General features: G+C 37.6%; 2 protein-coding genes, 2 long non-coding RNA genes and 1 other non-coding gene across 6 annotated transcripts in view; 4 read left to right on the top strand and 1 right to left on the bottom strand.

Annotated features, from left to right (window-relative positions):
- Positions 1 to 1,020, bottom strand: part of LOC110040493 (uncharacterized) — a 77,989-nt gene extending 76,969 nt beyond the window's left edge. The window contains exon 1 of one of the 2 annotated variants that reach the window (XM_089285971.1): positions 826 to 1,020. In XM_089285971.1, coding sequence (XP_089142097.1) covers positions 826 to 828 — 3 coding nt within the window. In that variant the 5' untranslated portion in view covers positions 829 to 1,020. The remainder of the gene's footprint in view (positions 1 to 825) is intronic. The other variant, XM_089285970.1, reaches the window with a different exon arrangement.
- The window catches only part of LOC110053644 (uncharacterized), a 294,177-nt gene that overhangs the window by 115,491 nt on the left and 163,162 nt on the right, over positions 1 to 15,524 (top strand). The window lies entirely within an intron of this gene.
- On the top strand, positions 1,158 to 4,218 carry LOC149115917 (uncharacterized). The gene is made up of 2 exons (XR_016206270.1): positions 1,158 to 1,480; positions 3,264 to 4,218. It is a non-coding gene; the product is annotated as an uncharacterized LOC149115917 (long non-coding RNA).
- Positions 4,672 to 14,113, top strand: LOC149115915 (uncharacterized). Its single transcript, XR_016206268.1, has 3 exons — positions 4,672 to 4,905; positions 6,650 to 6,730; positions 12,294 to 14,113. It is a non-coding gene; the product is annotated as an uncharacterized LOC149115915 (long non-coding RNA).
- On the top strand, positions 11,963 to 12,035 carry Trnal-uaa (transfer RNA leucine (anticodon UAA)). Its single transcript has one exon. It is a non-coding gene; the product is annotated as a tRNA-Leu (tRNA).

The raw sequence follows: 15,524 nt of genomic DNA, 5'->3' as shown, positions 1-15,524 counted from the left end.
AAAAGCGACAGTAATGGAATCTACATTTTCCGTGTCCCTTGTGTCTCGGTTGTGGCAATGCCTCATTTACCTAAGCAGACTGATGGTTTGATCAAGAACTTCGGTGTGCACTTCTGCAACTTCTGAGTCAAAATTCTCAAAAATCATTTCCGTTTTATCCAAGACGTCTGCAAGAAACTTAGGAAACTCGACTTCTAAATCTAGTTCTCCTTCGCCCGCCATGTTTTCAGTGCTCTCTAGTGCTCAGTTATTCTCGTTCCTGTTGGCCGCGCTCGGCCCAGGAAGATTGCATCAATATTCGAGGTATTGGATTGCATCAATATTCGAGGTATTGGATTGAATCAATATTCAAGGTATTGGATTGAATCAATATTCCAGGTATTGGATTGAATCAATATTCGAGGAATTGGATTGAATCAATATTCCAGGTATTGGATTGAATCAATATTCCAGGTATTGGATTGAATCATGAAAATTAAAAGATTGAATTGAACCAAAAATTTTATTTGCCATTGGATTGAATGCCTTTTTATATCTTTAAATAAGACCATTATTTAAAGGATTAAACATATATTGCAAGGATTAAATATTGCTACAAACGGCTTTCCATATTCGACCCTCTACCTACTACTATAGGTTAAAAACACTTGAAGGAGAGCCACCAGGAGTTCTTTTTAAGCAAAATGTAACACCTAGACTAGTTGAAAACCTTCAGTAAAAATACCAACTATGAATGACAGAATTTCACCGATGGATTGAGGAAACTACGAACCGTACTACTACAAAATTTGCGCATAAGTAAAAACAAAAATCATGGCCGCTCACCATTGTCGTACTCAGAGCATTATGATACACGAACCGCACATAACAGCACAAGATGGCTTGAAGATCTTTTGAAAGTGACCTTCGACGAAGGAATTACCCCCACTTTTCCAGAAGAATCTGCTTTCTCCTGTCGTAAAGCTTGAACTACAAACGAAATCTTGAAGATGTTCCCTGTGTCAATGGAAACATTCTCGTCCCCATAGCTCTTTTCGCCCCTCTTAGCCGGCAGGGCCTTGGCACTCTAGTGCCAAGGCCCTGTCGGGTAAGAGGAACGAAAAGGGCTATGGGGACGGGTGTAGCGTTGCACTTTCGTCCTGCGTGGAGCTGCGTGGCAGACACGTCTAACACCTTTTGGCCAATTGTATGTGTTGTTGTTTCTTCCAATGAACTGTCTTCTGAGATTTTATTACTCCGGCCCAGGCCCTCAGGGCCAGGGCAGGAGTTGAAAATTCGGCTTGATCTGTAGTCGTCGCCAGAATTCTGCATTCTTGCGCAATAGTGTGACGTAATCCCAGGGCGCTTTGCTGGCGAGCTTTTCACGGACCTATCACGTGCTCAACGTGACAGGCCACGCTCGTGGAAAAACTTGTGGAAAAGTACCGGCGGAAAAGATCGGTGGAATACTGTTTACTGGCGAGCGAACACTTTTGTAGAGGTAAGCTCAAGTGTTGTGTTTTCTTTGTTATGATTTTGAGTTGTGCTGTAGCTTTTCTCAAACACTGCAACATTCTAGCCCTCATATCGGCCGAATACAAATAAAAGTTGAATGCCAGTGAGATACCTTGAATGCCAAACTTATGAAAGTACACTGAATGCCTGCGCAAAAATCGATTGCACTAAAATGTACCACTCAGAACCTGAATGCCAGAATTCCTATGTAAACAAGTTAGAAGTGAATAATGACCGTAATTATTCTTGCTCAGAACTTGGCAAAGACAAGTCTATTTCAATAAAGGACTGTAGATCTCGATATGCTGAGTTTATTTATTATCATCGTGTTAAGGCTAGCTGCCATATAGTTCGATGTGATCGTGAACCAAGCAGAATTTCAGTGAAACGGCTTACTCGTGTTCTACAAAAAAGCAGGAAAATAAGGAGGTTAATTAAAAAACACATTATCAGGAATGTACCACGGTCATCTCGAATTCATCTTTATACTACATTTAGAAGTGCTCGTTCAACTGTTGATTACAGTTATAACACCGTTCAATGCAGATCTTCTCATAAGGTTAAACTAAGAAAAAAGCGAGTTTTCTCCGTGGGAATGAAATCTCATCTTGCTGTAGCATCACGCAGAGGAAATCGTAAGACTGCTAACCTGAAGTTTAAGCTGAAAGGAAACGGTAGATTTCCAAATGCATCAAGTAAAGATATTTCAACAGAATCACGGGTTTATAAGAATTGGAATCACAGAGTCAACTATTGCCAATCAAGCCTTTGTACGGATATAGAAAAAAATCCAGGGCCAGTTTCAGTTGTTCCTTCTCAAACACTCCATGCACCATATTGTCAAGGTAATGTTGCAGTGTTTGGTCAAAATGCTGGACAGCAATGTGTAGCCATGTCTTTATGTAGTCTAATATATAACAACAAGAATTCAATTACTTCTGCAGAAGACTTGGTTGAAATTATGAACATTGGTAATGAACTGTATTCTAGTCTATCAAGAATATCCAGAAACTCTTTTTTGATGTTAACAGAGTTACCAACAATGATTACAGTGTTCGACACTAATTACAAGCTGCAGTATAGTGAAAGTTATACTTGCAGGCTACATGCAAACAGCAATTATTCAATTGAAGACTTTCCTTACTCCATGCCCCTGGATAGGGCTTTGCACACTTTACTAGCAGAAACCTATAACTCATTCCTGTTGACAATAGAGAATACTACTGTAGTAATTTATCATACTTTAGATGGTACATTTAAAGTATTTGATTCCCATGCTAGAGATTCATTTGGTATGGCCCATCCTCAAGGAACATGTGTATTGTTGCATGCCCAGGGAATGAATAAATTAGTGGAATACTTTCAGACTTCATATACTGCTGATGCCATATTTGAGCTTAAAGGTTTACACATTTCTGTATCAGAAAATGAAGTTGTTCATAATGATAATGAGCCATTCTCATCCAATGATCAAAATGTGACCTGTCAAACAGCTGCAGTTAATGCAGATGTTACTATGGAAAACTGTACACTGTACAAGCATGCATTCCTTACTTTAAAAACGTTTCAATAATGATTTCATTTACCACCCTCCTTCCAATAAGCACCCCCATTGTAGAAGCGCTTCCCCTCGACTATCGTCTTGTTATTCCAATAAGTACCCTCTTCCAAGATGATTTATTACCATACACTGACTGTCACCAGATTATGATATATAACAAGAACCATTTCAGTTCATTCCTCAATCCCAACATTTTATTAATTTTCAGGTCATTCAGCATCTCTTTAATTGGCAAACTCCCAAAATAAAGCCCACAGAGCAAGATGTCATCAACCTTCTCAATACAAAGTACATCTTACGACTGGATCTGGACAGAAAAGTAATTGAACATGCTACACCAGCTAAAGAAACACAAGGTGATTCCCAAGAACAAGAGTCACCATCAAAGAAAGTAAAAACACAGTAAAAGACTTGGAGTGACAAGACACTTAGTGGCCTCATAAACTCTTTATTGTTGTCTTAAGTGATACAACCTTCACAAAAATGACAAAATCACTTTGAAAAATTGTTGCAAAAACAAAGTACTACCGTGTTCCAGTTAATGTTTTACCATGTTTTAGTTCTTGCTGTGTCAGAAATTTAAAACTCTGATGGTGGAACCTTCACCAAAGCACTACCATGTTCTAGTTAATGTTTTGCCATGTTTTAGTTCTTGCTGTGTCAGAAATTTAAAACTCTGATGGTGGAACCTTCACACAGTCACAAGATCACTTTGAAAAGTACCACCGTGTTGTAGTTAATGTTTAGCATGCTTTAGATAATGTTGGACCACACATTATGACATTTACAATACTGGTCTTAATAATTGTTGTTCCAAATACACAGTCACAAAATCATTTTCAAACATTGCCAAAACACAGTACTACCATGTACTAGTTAGTGTTTTAATATAATATTTTGGTAAATGCTTGACTACGTTTTATCATGTTTTAGTTAATGTTGTACAAGAGATTTAAAGTGGAAAATAAGCCCATTTTATTTCCACCATACAAGAACAATATTAGCCTTCCTAATATTATTCTTATTATACCGTTCTTAGTTTTCGTAGAATCTGTTTCGTTGTTGTTCCCGGACAATTTTACATAGTTTCCTGCCTTCTACTTATCACCATGTTAACTTATTTTCTATAAGGAAAATAAAACTGTTAGTTAATAATAAGAAAACATTTGTATTTTATTAGGGGAATGCAGGGAAAGAAACACTAACAATTATGCAGCTTTTGTAATTACCTTCACAACCTAAACCTAAAACAGAGTGGTTCATGGTTTGGCGCATGTGCACCCTCATTAGATTTATGGATTGAAAAACCGCTAGTCAGATGTACTTCAGTAATCACATATTATAATTAGTCCAAACCAAACATTTCCTTTACCATATTGAAAACTCAAAATGCAATTATACGTGTATCATAAAGCCAGCACTTTGCTCAGCTATCTGTACCACACCAGTTCATCACAGGTAAACCCCCGCCCCACCCACCCATTTATAATCCAGAACAGGAAGAGCCAAATATAAGAGCCCAACAAGAAAAAAAAAGTTATCTTCCAATTCCAACCCAAATCCTAAAATAGCCCAACTGAATGCCCAACAGCTCATTGTTTATTCTAAAGCATACATACATATCATTTTGGCATAAATCAACCCCCCAACATCGATCTCAAACGCGAAACCTACGTACCCCTAAAATGGCCGGAGTGTACGCCCAACAGGCGTCTTGTTTTACTAGGGGACGGGACGGTGTTTGCCAGGTGAAAGCTATCGATTGTGATTTTTATCGTGAGGGTGTTTGTCGGATCTTTCTGCATGTTCCGAAACACATTTACAGCTGCCTTTGAAGCTTAATATTGTTGGTAAGAAGCTTTGTGAAGTGTAGTGTATTGTATAATGTTGTCTGTAGTAATGGAGTGAGTAATAATGGCTCAATTTTACGAAGCCATTTCGACATGTTCATTTGCAATCTATTAGTATTGTTGATCGTGTTGCTTTCAAGCGGCACGAACTAAGCTGGCACGAGTTTGTATAGTCCACACTGTTGTGTTTTGCATTTTGCAATTAGGATCTATCGTGCTATTAAACTGCGTAGTATCATTTGCCTTCGTCCCAGGCATAAAGAAACGCTGTCATGCCGTCAGAGCAAATTTTCACTCAACTTATTTCCACCTTGTATCGCCAATTGCCACCAAATATTTAGCTTAGTTGGATAGAAAATTCTATAGAGCAAAGCAAAAGCAGTAGTTTCGAAATAACAAACAGGATTTCGAGGATCGAAACTGGTTACAGTTCAAGAAATTTGAGTTTAGTTCAGGATGTCAAGAAATCAAGTTTACAATTCTTGTGACAGTTTGAACTTTCGAGCCTTTATTTTGTCTGATATTTCTTTTCTTCTATCAGTATTGGCAATGATTTCTACCGATTTTAAAGTAAGCAAAACTCCTGGGTACAATCATGAAAACAAATGTACAATACATTTCCCTGAATGTTCCCTACCAAGCACAGTCTCTAAAAATAAATTAAAATAGGTCACCATGCTTGCAAAAGAGATATGATGTACCAGTCTTACCCTATTTTGCCAGTTCTAGTACTATTCATTTATTTCATCTCTCCACATTACATTTTGCGGTGGCTGGAAGGTACAGGTTAATTTTTTGATGACCTTTGATAGGCATACATGAAGTTTTGAGCATAAAGAAGAACATAATAAACAACTTATGGAAAAGAATCTAAAATAATCTAAATGACGTAGAATCAAAACGTTCCTCAAATTGTTGGATTTCAAAGTCATAATTTGTGTCCTTGAGTAATGATTTTGTTAGTATGCTATTGAATAGGTGTAAAATTCTGCACTCAAAGGATTCGCAAATTATGTAGTACTAAGGAATCACCTTAGTTGTAAGCAGTAAGGGTTAGGGTTGTTTGTCCTTCTTTTCTTCTGTTGTTGACTGGCATCCTTTAAGCGGTTTGTTATGAAGCAATGTTTTGTAGACACGTAGTGTATATAGTCATCATGTGACACTGCTTCAAGAAGTACTTGCCCAGGTTTCCATTTCTATGCAGCTAGTCCATTAATTAGTATCAGGAGGGATACATGCCAATGCCTTGTCATGTCTTCATTAGGTGGCATTGCCATTATCTCTTTGTGCCAGCTCTTGTGTGAGGAACATTACCATTCTTGTTATCTTCTGGAGATTTGTTTCATATTTTTGGATACTTGGGTTGTTTGCTCTTTTAATGTGTAAAGGGGAAAACAGCTTGTTTATCTACTTGTATTTTTATTTTCAAGGATGTCTTTTATCACTTGGTGAATATGATGTAGCTCTCACCAGCCAAACTTTGTCACTAGAGATTTAGTCTGTTTTGTTTTGGTTTCATTGTCAGTTGAAATAGACTTTAAAAACCTAGGTCTTGATAAGATAGTCTTACTCTTGCAGTTGTTTCTGATTGAATTTTGTTTTCTTTTAAATTTCCCTTTACCGAGTAACAGCTTTTATTCTACAAGCCTGTGTGTTATTTTAAAACAGTCAATCTAACTTAAAGTAAAATTGCATTTGTGTGATTTTGTGTTTATTAATAATGCTTTGAATTTCTATTTTGCAGTAATGGGTGATCATCATGGATTGGATGAGGGAAAACATACACAAACTGAAGAAAGTCTTAGTAGAGAAGGGACTAGGGATGGTAAGCATCAGCCCTTACTATTATATGTATCAGTTACCATGTGTTGATAACTTTTTTAGAGTTAAGTCTTGCCAAAATAATTCATTTTTTGTTACCTGACAGTACATAAATGGGTCGTAATTGTAATGGCAGCACTTTCTCAAGAATGTTAGGTTTTATGTCTTTATATTATGCTTCAATATCTGGTTAGCTTATGAGTTTTTTCTTGTACACTAAATACTCCAGCAATACTTAGAAGAACATTGCAAACCAAATGTGTTAGAGAAAGCCAACTTATAGTTTTGGCTATTATTTTTCAAGGCACATCTTCTCTGAACCTGGATAAATGAGCCAGTTTCTAATTTTTAATTCCTTTTCATCCCTGCTATGAAGGCTTAAAATTTAGCACAGGCAGTGTTAAGTGGATGGAGTTTCAAAATCTTAAGTAAGAAGTGATTGTACAGTACCACTTTAATGCATAGCTTAATATCCTTGTGTATCCATTAAACTAGTCAACAACCCATTGTCCCCACTAGAACAAAATAATTTTGTTTTTAAAATTGATATGAAATAAAATTCTCAATTTGCCGGTAGTTTGGGAGGTTGTGTGGTGTATTATAGATTAAGGTACAGATGTATGGCAGTTATACAAGCAATTTTTGCTGCATGTTACACAGAAGATATTTGCATATCATATGTAGTTACTTAAGCATTTGTCGCAGTGCACATATTTTTTCTATTCTTTGTTGTGACTTTTATTTCTAAACCCTAAAAGCTGTGAACAAGACAGCTTGTAGAAAGTTGGGCTTTCTGTGTTAGCAAATAACAACCTTAACTTTTGAAGTGCTATTCACAAAGTAACCAACAGCACTTAAATGACAAAACTGGTAAACCATGCATGTACAATTGCCCCTACTGTATTCTACATGTATACTTACAGCCTGCAAAGCACTCATTTTCTTTCCTGCAATGGTTTGGGGCACAACAAACATAAATGAATTAAGAGCAGTCGAGGAGTCGAGGGGGCAGAGTAAAGAAAACTTTTGGAAGCCGCAAAGCTCTTAGAATGAGCTTGACGGCTGTTAATGCAGTGTTCGACACTAACTTTCTTTCTAATTCGCCCTTTGGGTAACTAGTTCTGTTTTTGTTGGTTCCCCATGTGTTTTTCTAGTTGCCTACCTAGTAGACTTTTGTTGCCCATTAGCACTCATAAGAAAATTTCAACTTGCAGAAATGCTCAACTTTATTTTATAAACTTGCCTTCTTGTTTTGGTGTTGCAACAGTGATTCATTGGGTGATTAATCAGTCATAGAGCACATCCCTCACAAGATTTTAAACATCCATGAACTGTGCCCACACATTTTGATGAGACTCCACTTTTCTGACAAATAGACCCACTGAAGCACTTTTGTTGGTCAAATATGATGAACCAATTGTCATGAATGAAAACATAATTCATGCCCTGAAGCACATGATCATCATTAATATTATTGTTGTATATTATTGTTATTATTTTTTTACTGGTAGTGTTGTTGTCAAAAAAAATGAGGTCACACCAGTATGCCAGAATAATTAACAATTATTCCATGAGCGCGCGTTGGATATGAGATGGTAAATAGCCAACGAGGCCCGTAGGGCCGAGTTGGCTATAACCAATCTCATATCCAACAAGCGCGAATGGAATAATTGTTTTATTAAATTCGGTGCGTTTGTATTCTTGGAAATATAGCTTAATTTTATTGGGTTTTAATTTTACAAAACGACCGGAAGTCGATGTGACAAAAACAACAACAAGTGGGAAATCACATGACATGAAAAATTTGAGAGCGAAGCAAACGAATTTGCTGAATGAAATTGCAATCAAGTAGAATTCAAGAAACGTCTATCAAATGAAGGAGATATAACCTTGGTTAAAAAGTTTGAAAAGCGTTCAAGTTCGAGTCATGGAGAAGAGCCAAATAATTGTGCACTTGCACATTGCCATCATAATAATGCTGCGGAAAACTTTGATCACCATGTGACACAGACGTTGTGCCAAAATTATTCTCGACAAGATCTCTCCCAGGATTCCCTTGCTTTGAAAGCCTTGGCATTTCGAGCTGTATGTGTGGAGCTCATTGTTGATCAGTTTTAGAGTCAAGGACAGAAACTATCTTAGCGTCAGATTCATCTTCAGAATCTCCGAGGCCACCCTGGTGGTTTTTCGTGGCTGGTAAAGAACCGGGCTTACTTCGGTTCAGCTCAAAACACTCAACTGCTTGAGGTGTTTTTCGCAAGGACAGAATTGTTGACGCTAGCTGTCGTTGATTCTCTCGTCGTCGTCGGTCAAAAAAGAGACTGAGATAAAACTAGGTCGTCCTCTGTAGCTGTGCGGCCGATCCGAGCTTGCTTAGTCGAACAGTTTCCTCATCTGCTCATTGGAAACTGGTTTCTCATGGACTACGCCGCCAATTATGCCTGTTTTCCTGCGGCCTTTTACAAATGCATATGCTCTAATAATTTATTTGCCTGGTCAGAGATAATGGCAAACGGTTTGTTGTGCGGCGGCGTGCGAAGGAAATGATCAACTGGCGGCTTTAATGGATTTAATCAATGAACTTTTGCAATACGTGTCATCTTTCTTCCTCGCAGACGAGTAAAAACACTTCAACTGAACATTCAGTTCTTCTTTTGACATTTCTTATATCGGTTTCGAAACTTTGGTGCCACCAGGACTAGCAAGCCATTCTGTTCAGGTAAAATTTGTTTTTGTTACATAATCTTCATGAATGCGTAAAATCTCGCCGGTCATATTTTAATTTTGAAACTTTAAGGGAAACTTAACGTATACGTACCGTTAAATAATCTTATCTCGAGCTTTGTGGCTTTTTTAATTTGTTGTTACTGGGACGGCATTGTCCATAATTTCCTGTATTTCCTGTGTAGATAGCTCACCGAATGTGCTTTTTTTCATCCATTTTTTTTGTCGACGAAACTTTGCTTCACGCGAAAAAGCTCATGCCGAGCGACATTTGCCGCTTTCATTTCCATATAAGGTCAAACGCAGGTATAATGGCTGGTAACCGAGATCCAGTGAACCAATCAGAAAGCTAGAATTGCATTATCCGAGAATTTAATTTAATAAAAAATATTATCCCCAGTAAATGGAATTCAGTAACATTATCCCTGAGTGAAAGTCAAAATATTTCCCAAAATTTCTTAGCCAACACTTCAAAGCCCCAAAATTTATGCTGCAAATTTTGACATGGGCGAGTGTGCCCAGAATAACTGCAGAGCCACCTTAAGTAATGATGAAATGGAATCAATAAAAAAAACCATGATGAGAATGGTGTTGGGCTTGACTTTTCAAAATTACAGAAAAACTCAAATTGCATCCAGGGCCCTCCAGATCACAGTTTTCATGCAACATACATTTAAATAGAAATGAATTGTTAGCCAAATTAACTTTAACTAAAAATGACAGACGTTTTTTTAAAAATAAAGGGGTTTGCTATTAGACAATTTAAAAAACGGTCCCTTTATATTTCATATGTGGAAACATAAAGAATAAAGAGGGTTTGTCAAACACAACTCGATACAACACCACCACCACCACCCACATATGGTACTCTCCCATGTAGATGTGGAAGGAAAACAACTTGTTTTCAACTCTAAGAGGAATTGGAGTTTGCAAGCCCTGACAGTTGTTCAGATTGTTTTCTTTGGAGTTAATGACGATAAATTGATTAACACCAAATTAAATAAGAGAGCACTCAGCAAGCGAATTGATGGCATTTTGTTGGGTTCTTCATTAGGCCGTTGTTTTTTTTTATCATGACAGAACTCAAAAATGATGTTGTTCGTGAAATGCTTGACAGTGGCCTTATGAATGAGTAGTTTTATGGATGTAATCCTGTCTATAACAAAATTCTCAATCGTAATTGGTTCTCCACGCACCTATTTGTCACGTAATCGGCGCATGATCACATGGGTGTCCAATTACAGGTATCCAATTTGAACTTTTTGTAATTGGATACCTATAATAATTATAGGTATCCAGTTATTGGATACCCATGTGATTTTCACGTCAATTATGCGCGCTTTAATGGCTTCCTTTGCAATGTTTCCTACAGATTTCAACACTTATGAAAAGCACTACAGGCTTTTTCGCTCAAAAAAAACTTCCCAAAAGACATTTTTAATTCCGAAATTTGTTATAGATATGATATATTAGTAATTGGACCTCGTGTTGTACAATTCAGGGAGTAATCGTGGTCATAATTTCAAATCGGCCTCGCACTTCACGCTCGTCCTATTTTGAAATTACTCACGCGATTACTCCCTGAATTGTTCTCCACTTGGTCCAATTATTATTACTTATTTTGATGATATGCTGTTGATGGACAAATCAAATAACTCCGACATTTTTTACGGTCAACAAATTTGAAGATGGCACGGTCCATTTCCTGGACATTTCTCTGAAAAGAACATCCGTTGAATTTATAGGAAGCACACAAACACTGGACAGTATGTCTTGTTTTCTAGTCATGAACGTTGGCCTCGCAAAATTGCTTGACTCTCTCTTTCAGAAACAAATAACAGTGATTAAAACGTTCCTGTTAGGGAATGGCTTTCCTAAATCTGTGGCCTCTAATCTGTGACCTCTAATCAGTGTTTCAGACACTGTGGTTCAGAACCTACAATCATGGACAGAAGTCCTTGGGACACATATAATTTAACGAATTGTATTTGTTTTACTACCGAAGTTTGAAAAAAGCACTGCTTTCCTTTTAGAGACGCATTACTGTTCCCCCTCCCCACCCCATACAATGTTTAAAATCAGAAGAAATTACAGGTGATAGTTTTCAACATTGTATGGGGGTGGGGGGTGGGGGGCGAGGTTAGGCAGGTGAAGTTGTATTCACATCTGGCGTGTGCCAAAAGTGCAAATTTGTCCCAAGACTTTTGTCCTTGATTGTAGAACATGTTATCCTAATAACAACAAGACTATGAGTTTTAAGGATTTTAAATTCTAATTTGGGGTTTGGGACTGGCACTAGTATTGCTAGCCTAAGGATATAATTTGCTCTTGACCAGAAAACCAAGCTCTGTTAAAAACTGATTTTAGCTTCATTATGTAGTGTGGTGCTTTGGGCCCAAAACAGCAGCCTGAAAACTGTCCCTGTAAGTTGACAAGCCCTTGAGTAGCCAGGAAGTTTCAAGAAATGAGCCCCTTCACAGAAAGTGTCATATCATGTCATATGTTTATCGGAGGCAGCGTGGTCGAGTGGTTAGGGCGCTGGACTTAAAATCCAGAGGTCGCGGGTTCAAGTCCCGCTCTGACCACTAAGCTGGACTCTCGGTAGACCTTAGTTCAACTCCTCGGCCATGCTTGTAAACAGCCAACTGGTCTGCCTCCCACCAGTTGGGATTTTTAAGCCTATTACGTTTAGTTGATATATTTGTTTCTTTCATTTAAAGTGCCATGCCTGTGAACTAGCTAGGTGTAGCTAAGCGCATTGACCACTATAAACAACAACAACAGTTTTCCACAATATTGTGGTGTCTATTAATGAAGTAAATCCCTCTCCATATTTTTAATAGACTGGCCAAACCATACCTGGAGGCATTAGATGATATGATGGACGAGGAGAAAGGGGAGTTAGAAGAAGATGATGATGATGAAGAAGAAGAAGAAGGACAAGAGGATCAAGAAGAACAAGCGGAAGGGCGAGAAGAACATGACAATGATGATGAAGACCTCTACAGAAAGTTAATAGATGAGTTTAGTGACAGTGATGTAGAATAATCAGTATTTATTTTGTAGATTTTTTAAATTTTTATCAGTATTTCTTTCACAGATGTATTAATGATTAATAATTAAGTAAATAGAGGATGAGTCTGAAATTGTTTGATTGTTCTACATTTACAAGAGCTTATTCAAATTAACCCAAACTCAAAGGCTGAAGAAAATATGTCATTACTTTTTTTTACTAAATGAACCACAAATCACTCTGTTGTCAGTGGATAGTTTGTTGGGTCTAGATTTAAGGGACAAAATAGTGACGGAACATGTCATCTTTGTTATAAACACCCATTCACAGTCGTGCATGACTAACTGTGGCCACCTTCCTTGGTTTTCTGGTTAAGAGCACAATGACCGATTTGTGCGCGCGCTCGCGCGCGTTGCTAAGGAAGTGAAATTTCACTTCTAGTTACTTAGGTCAGCCTGAACGAAGAAAATAAAAACAACTCAATACCTTGCAAATTCGCGTACATTTTAGATGTTTTTTTCTTTGTGTTTCACAAATGCAAGTCAAAAAAAGTACAAGCAAAGACAAAATAAGAGAAAAACAGAAAAACATAGCGAAAGAAAGAGAAAAACTAATTCCGTGCGACAATCGTCCCGAAGTGCGCTGTTAGTGCGCTGTTAGTGAAGTGCGCACGCGCTGGTAGGGTAACTTCCAATAAATATCGGGCGCACGTCCGGTTTTTTTAAATGGCAAAGGAATCGCGGTTTTTCATTAAATCTAGCCTTTTTCGACGAGTTTTACTTAAAGCCAACTTTGGAAACATAGCTATGCATTCGTTTTTCAAAATTATACGTTTTTTCAGAAAACTACGAATTTTTCAATATTTTGAAATTCTCTCAAAATCTGACCTTGTAGAAATGAAACAAAATCTATGCATAGCGTAATGAGGATTAAATTTAAAACATTAAATCAATGAAAAAAATCCCGATAAAGTAATTTTCCAGGGAGCCTTTGCATTTTTTCAGTATTAGTCACATGACCAAGGGCGTGGCCTGATGACGTCGTCATTGGTGTTACTGATCATGAAAATGTTAAGACACATGAAATAACTCTGAACTAACTAAAAATGATGAGGCTATATGAGAATAAATTTTCTTCAACAACGGCTCGAAAAGATCAGCTAATGGGCCCTTAAAGTAAGCTAATCAAAATACATGAACAAGGTACGGTGACCACTGTAAATGCAATGATAAGTATTATTAGTATGTCCAAAGGGCATTTACCTGTCAAAAATAGAATTTCCCAAACTATTCTAACTTTGGTTATTTTGCCTTTTTAAAAATACGAATCTCAAGATTATAGTGTTTCACAACACAGGCGAAAAACAGGCCCTAAAATATAACTTTCGAAAATGTTTGGATAAAGCAACGGTTTGTATCGTCCGTGAGCTCATGTGCCCATAATTTTGTGTTTCAAAATTGAGTTTATAGCATTGCAGATAATTCAAGCCAATTAATTTAAGGTCAAAAGTCAGATTGTTTTTGTTCGCCCGTGTGTAGAAAGATCTATAGCATTCCAGTTGATATTGGTATTGGCAATTATACCTGCTCATGAAAGCACTAGTTGTATAAATTCCAGTCTAGCGATAAATAATAAAAAAAAAGATTTGCAGTCTTCTTTGTCGTAACTGAATTATGTTATTGAACTAGTACGAGGTCCGTGTTGGTAAAACATTGGCCGAGTTCTTCACCTTGCAATGTTATGACGAGATCCATAGACTTGTGAAAAAAGAAATACCCATATCAGTATCCGACGTAAGTTTCGTTCCATGTTCAATGCTAAATTCCTGAGGGATGTGCCTACAAACGAGGACTAACAACAGAGCTATAAATCAATGAACATAATAAATCCCTCTAAGATTCTCCAACCGAAACAAGTGATTTATTGTGGAAGTATCACTGAACTCCTAATTTTCAACCTTCTGCTTTCATTTCATCGTTTCTCCCGGTTAATAATAGGCACGCGTTGTAGCTAGTTCCAGCCGATCCCAGGAATGCAAATCGCATTAGCAATCAGTGCTCCATCTGATAACCATAACGAGTACTTTAAGGGTATCGAGTCTTACATTGGAGATTCGGTCATATTTCTTTCTAAAAACAGAAATTGAAATAGTGTTCAACATAACCTGCCTCAGCACGTTTGCGAAAATCTATTGGTTCCTTTCAGAGATTTCTTTAAGAGCACTCGTCTAACCTCCCGGTACGATTTCCGTGCAGTGCTATACATTAATTATGTATGCAACTATCTCAAACTATCACACTATACTCCAACAGCAATCGAGAAAAGAACGAGTCAATCAAAAAATTGCATGCATAATTAATGTAAGGGGTTGTGCGGAAATCTTGCTAACACCTCCCTGTCAAAATAAGAGAGCCTCTCTGCCAGTTTTGTCGGCATAGTATAACTTCAACTGACGGAATCGCTATGATAATGATGACGACCACAAAGCGCATTGTGGTGTATTGAATAGGCCACAAAGCGCTTTGTGGTGTATAGAACAGGCCACAAAGCGCTTTGTGGTGTTTTGAATAGGCCACAAAGCGCTTTGTGGTGTGAAAAATTGGAAAAACCAAATTCTTTCAGAAAATAGCTGTGAGATATTTGCGAGTCAACGAGCCATCGAGTTTTCAATGTTAAATCCCAAAATAAAACACCACAAAGCGCTCTGTGGTGTTTTGAATAGGCCACAAAGTGCTGTGTGGTGTTTCGACTACTACTACTGTTTTATGAGGCAAAGCGAACTAGGAACAGTTAGAAAGCACTCCGGCCATAAAATCTACTCAACAAGAAACTTCCTGTAGTAAATGTTCAATGCTACAGGAGACGGCTTACCCAAAAGGTTCAGTCAGCTTCAACAAACTTATACTGAGAAGAGGGCTTTCGCGAACCGGCTTTCGTGCGAGTGACAAGATTGGCAATAGAGAAATATTGTGCAGATCGAGTGGTAGTTTTACAGCACCGAAACTAATGGTTACACTACTTCTCAGAGATTTTGTTTTGCCTTTGTAATATCATTGAACGA

The sequence above is a fragment of the Orbicella faveolata genome, unplaced genomic scaffold (genome assembly GCF_042242905.1).
Source record: "Orbicella faveolata isolate gen_17 unplaced genomic scaffold, um_ofav_v1 contig_13, whole genome shotgun sequence".
Taxonomy (NCBI): Eukaryota; Metazoa; Cnidaria; class Anthozoa; order Scleractinia; family Merulinidae; genus Orbicella; species Orbicella faveolata.
The sequence above is the reverse complement of the archived record's forward strand: the minus strand, read 5'-3'. Positions and strand labels throughout refer to the sequence as shown.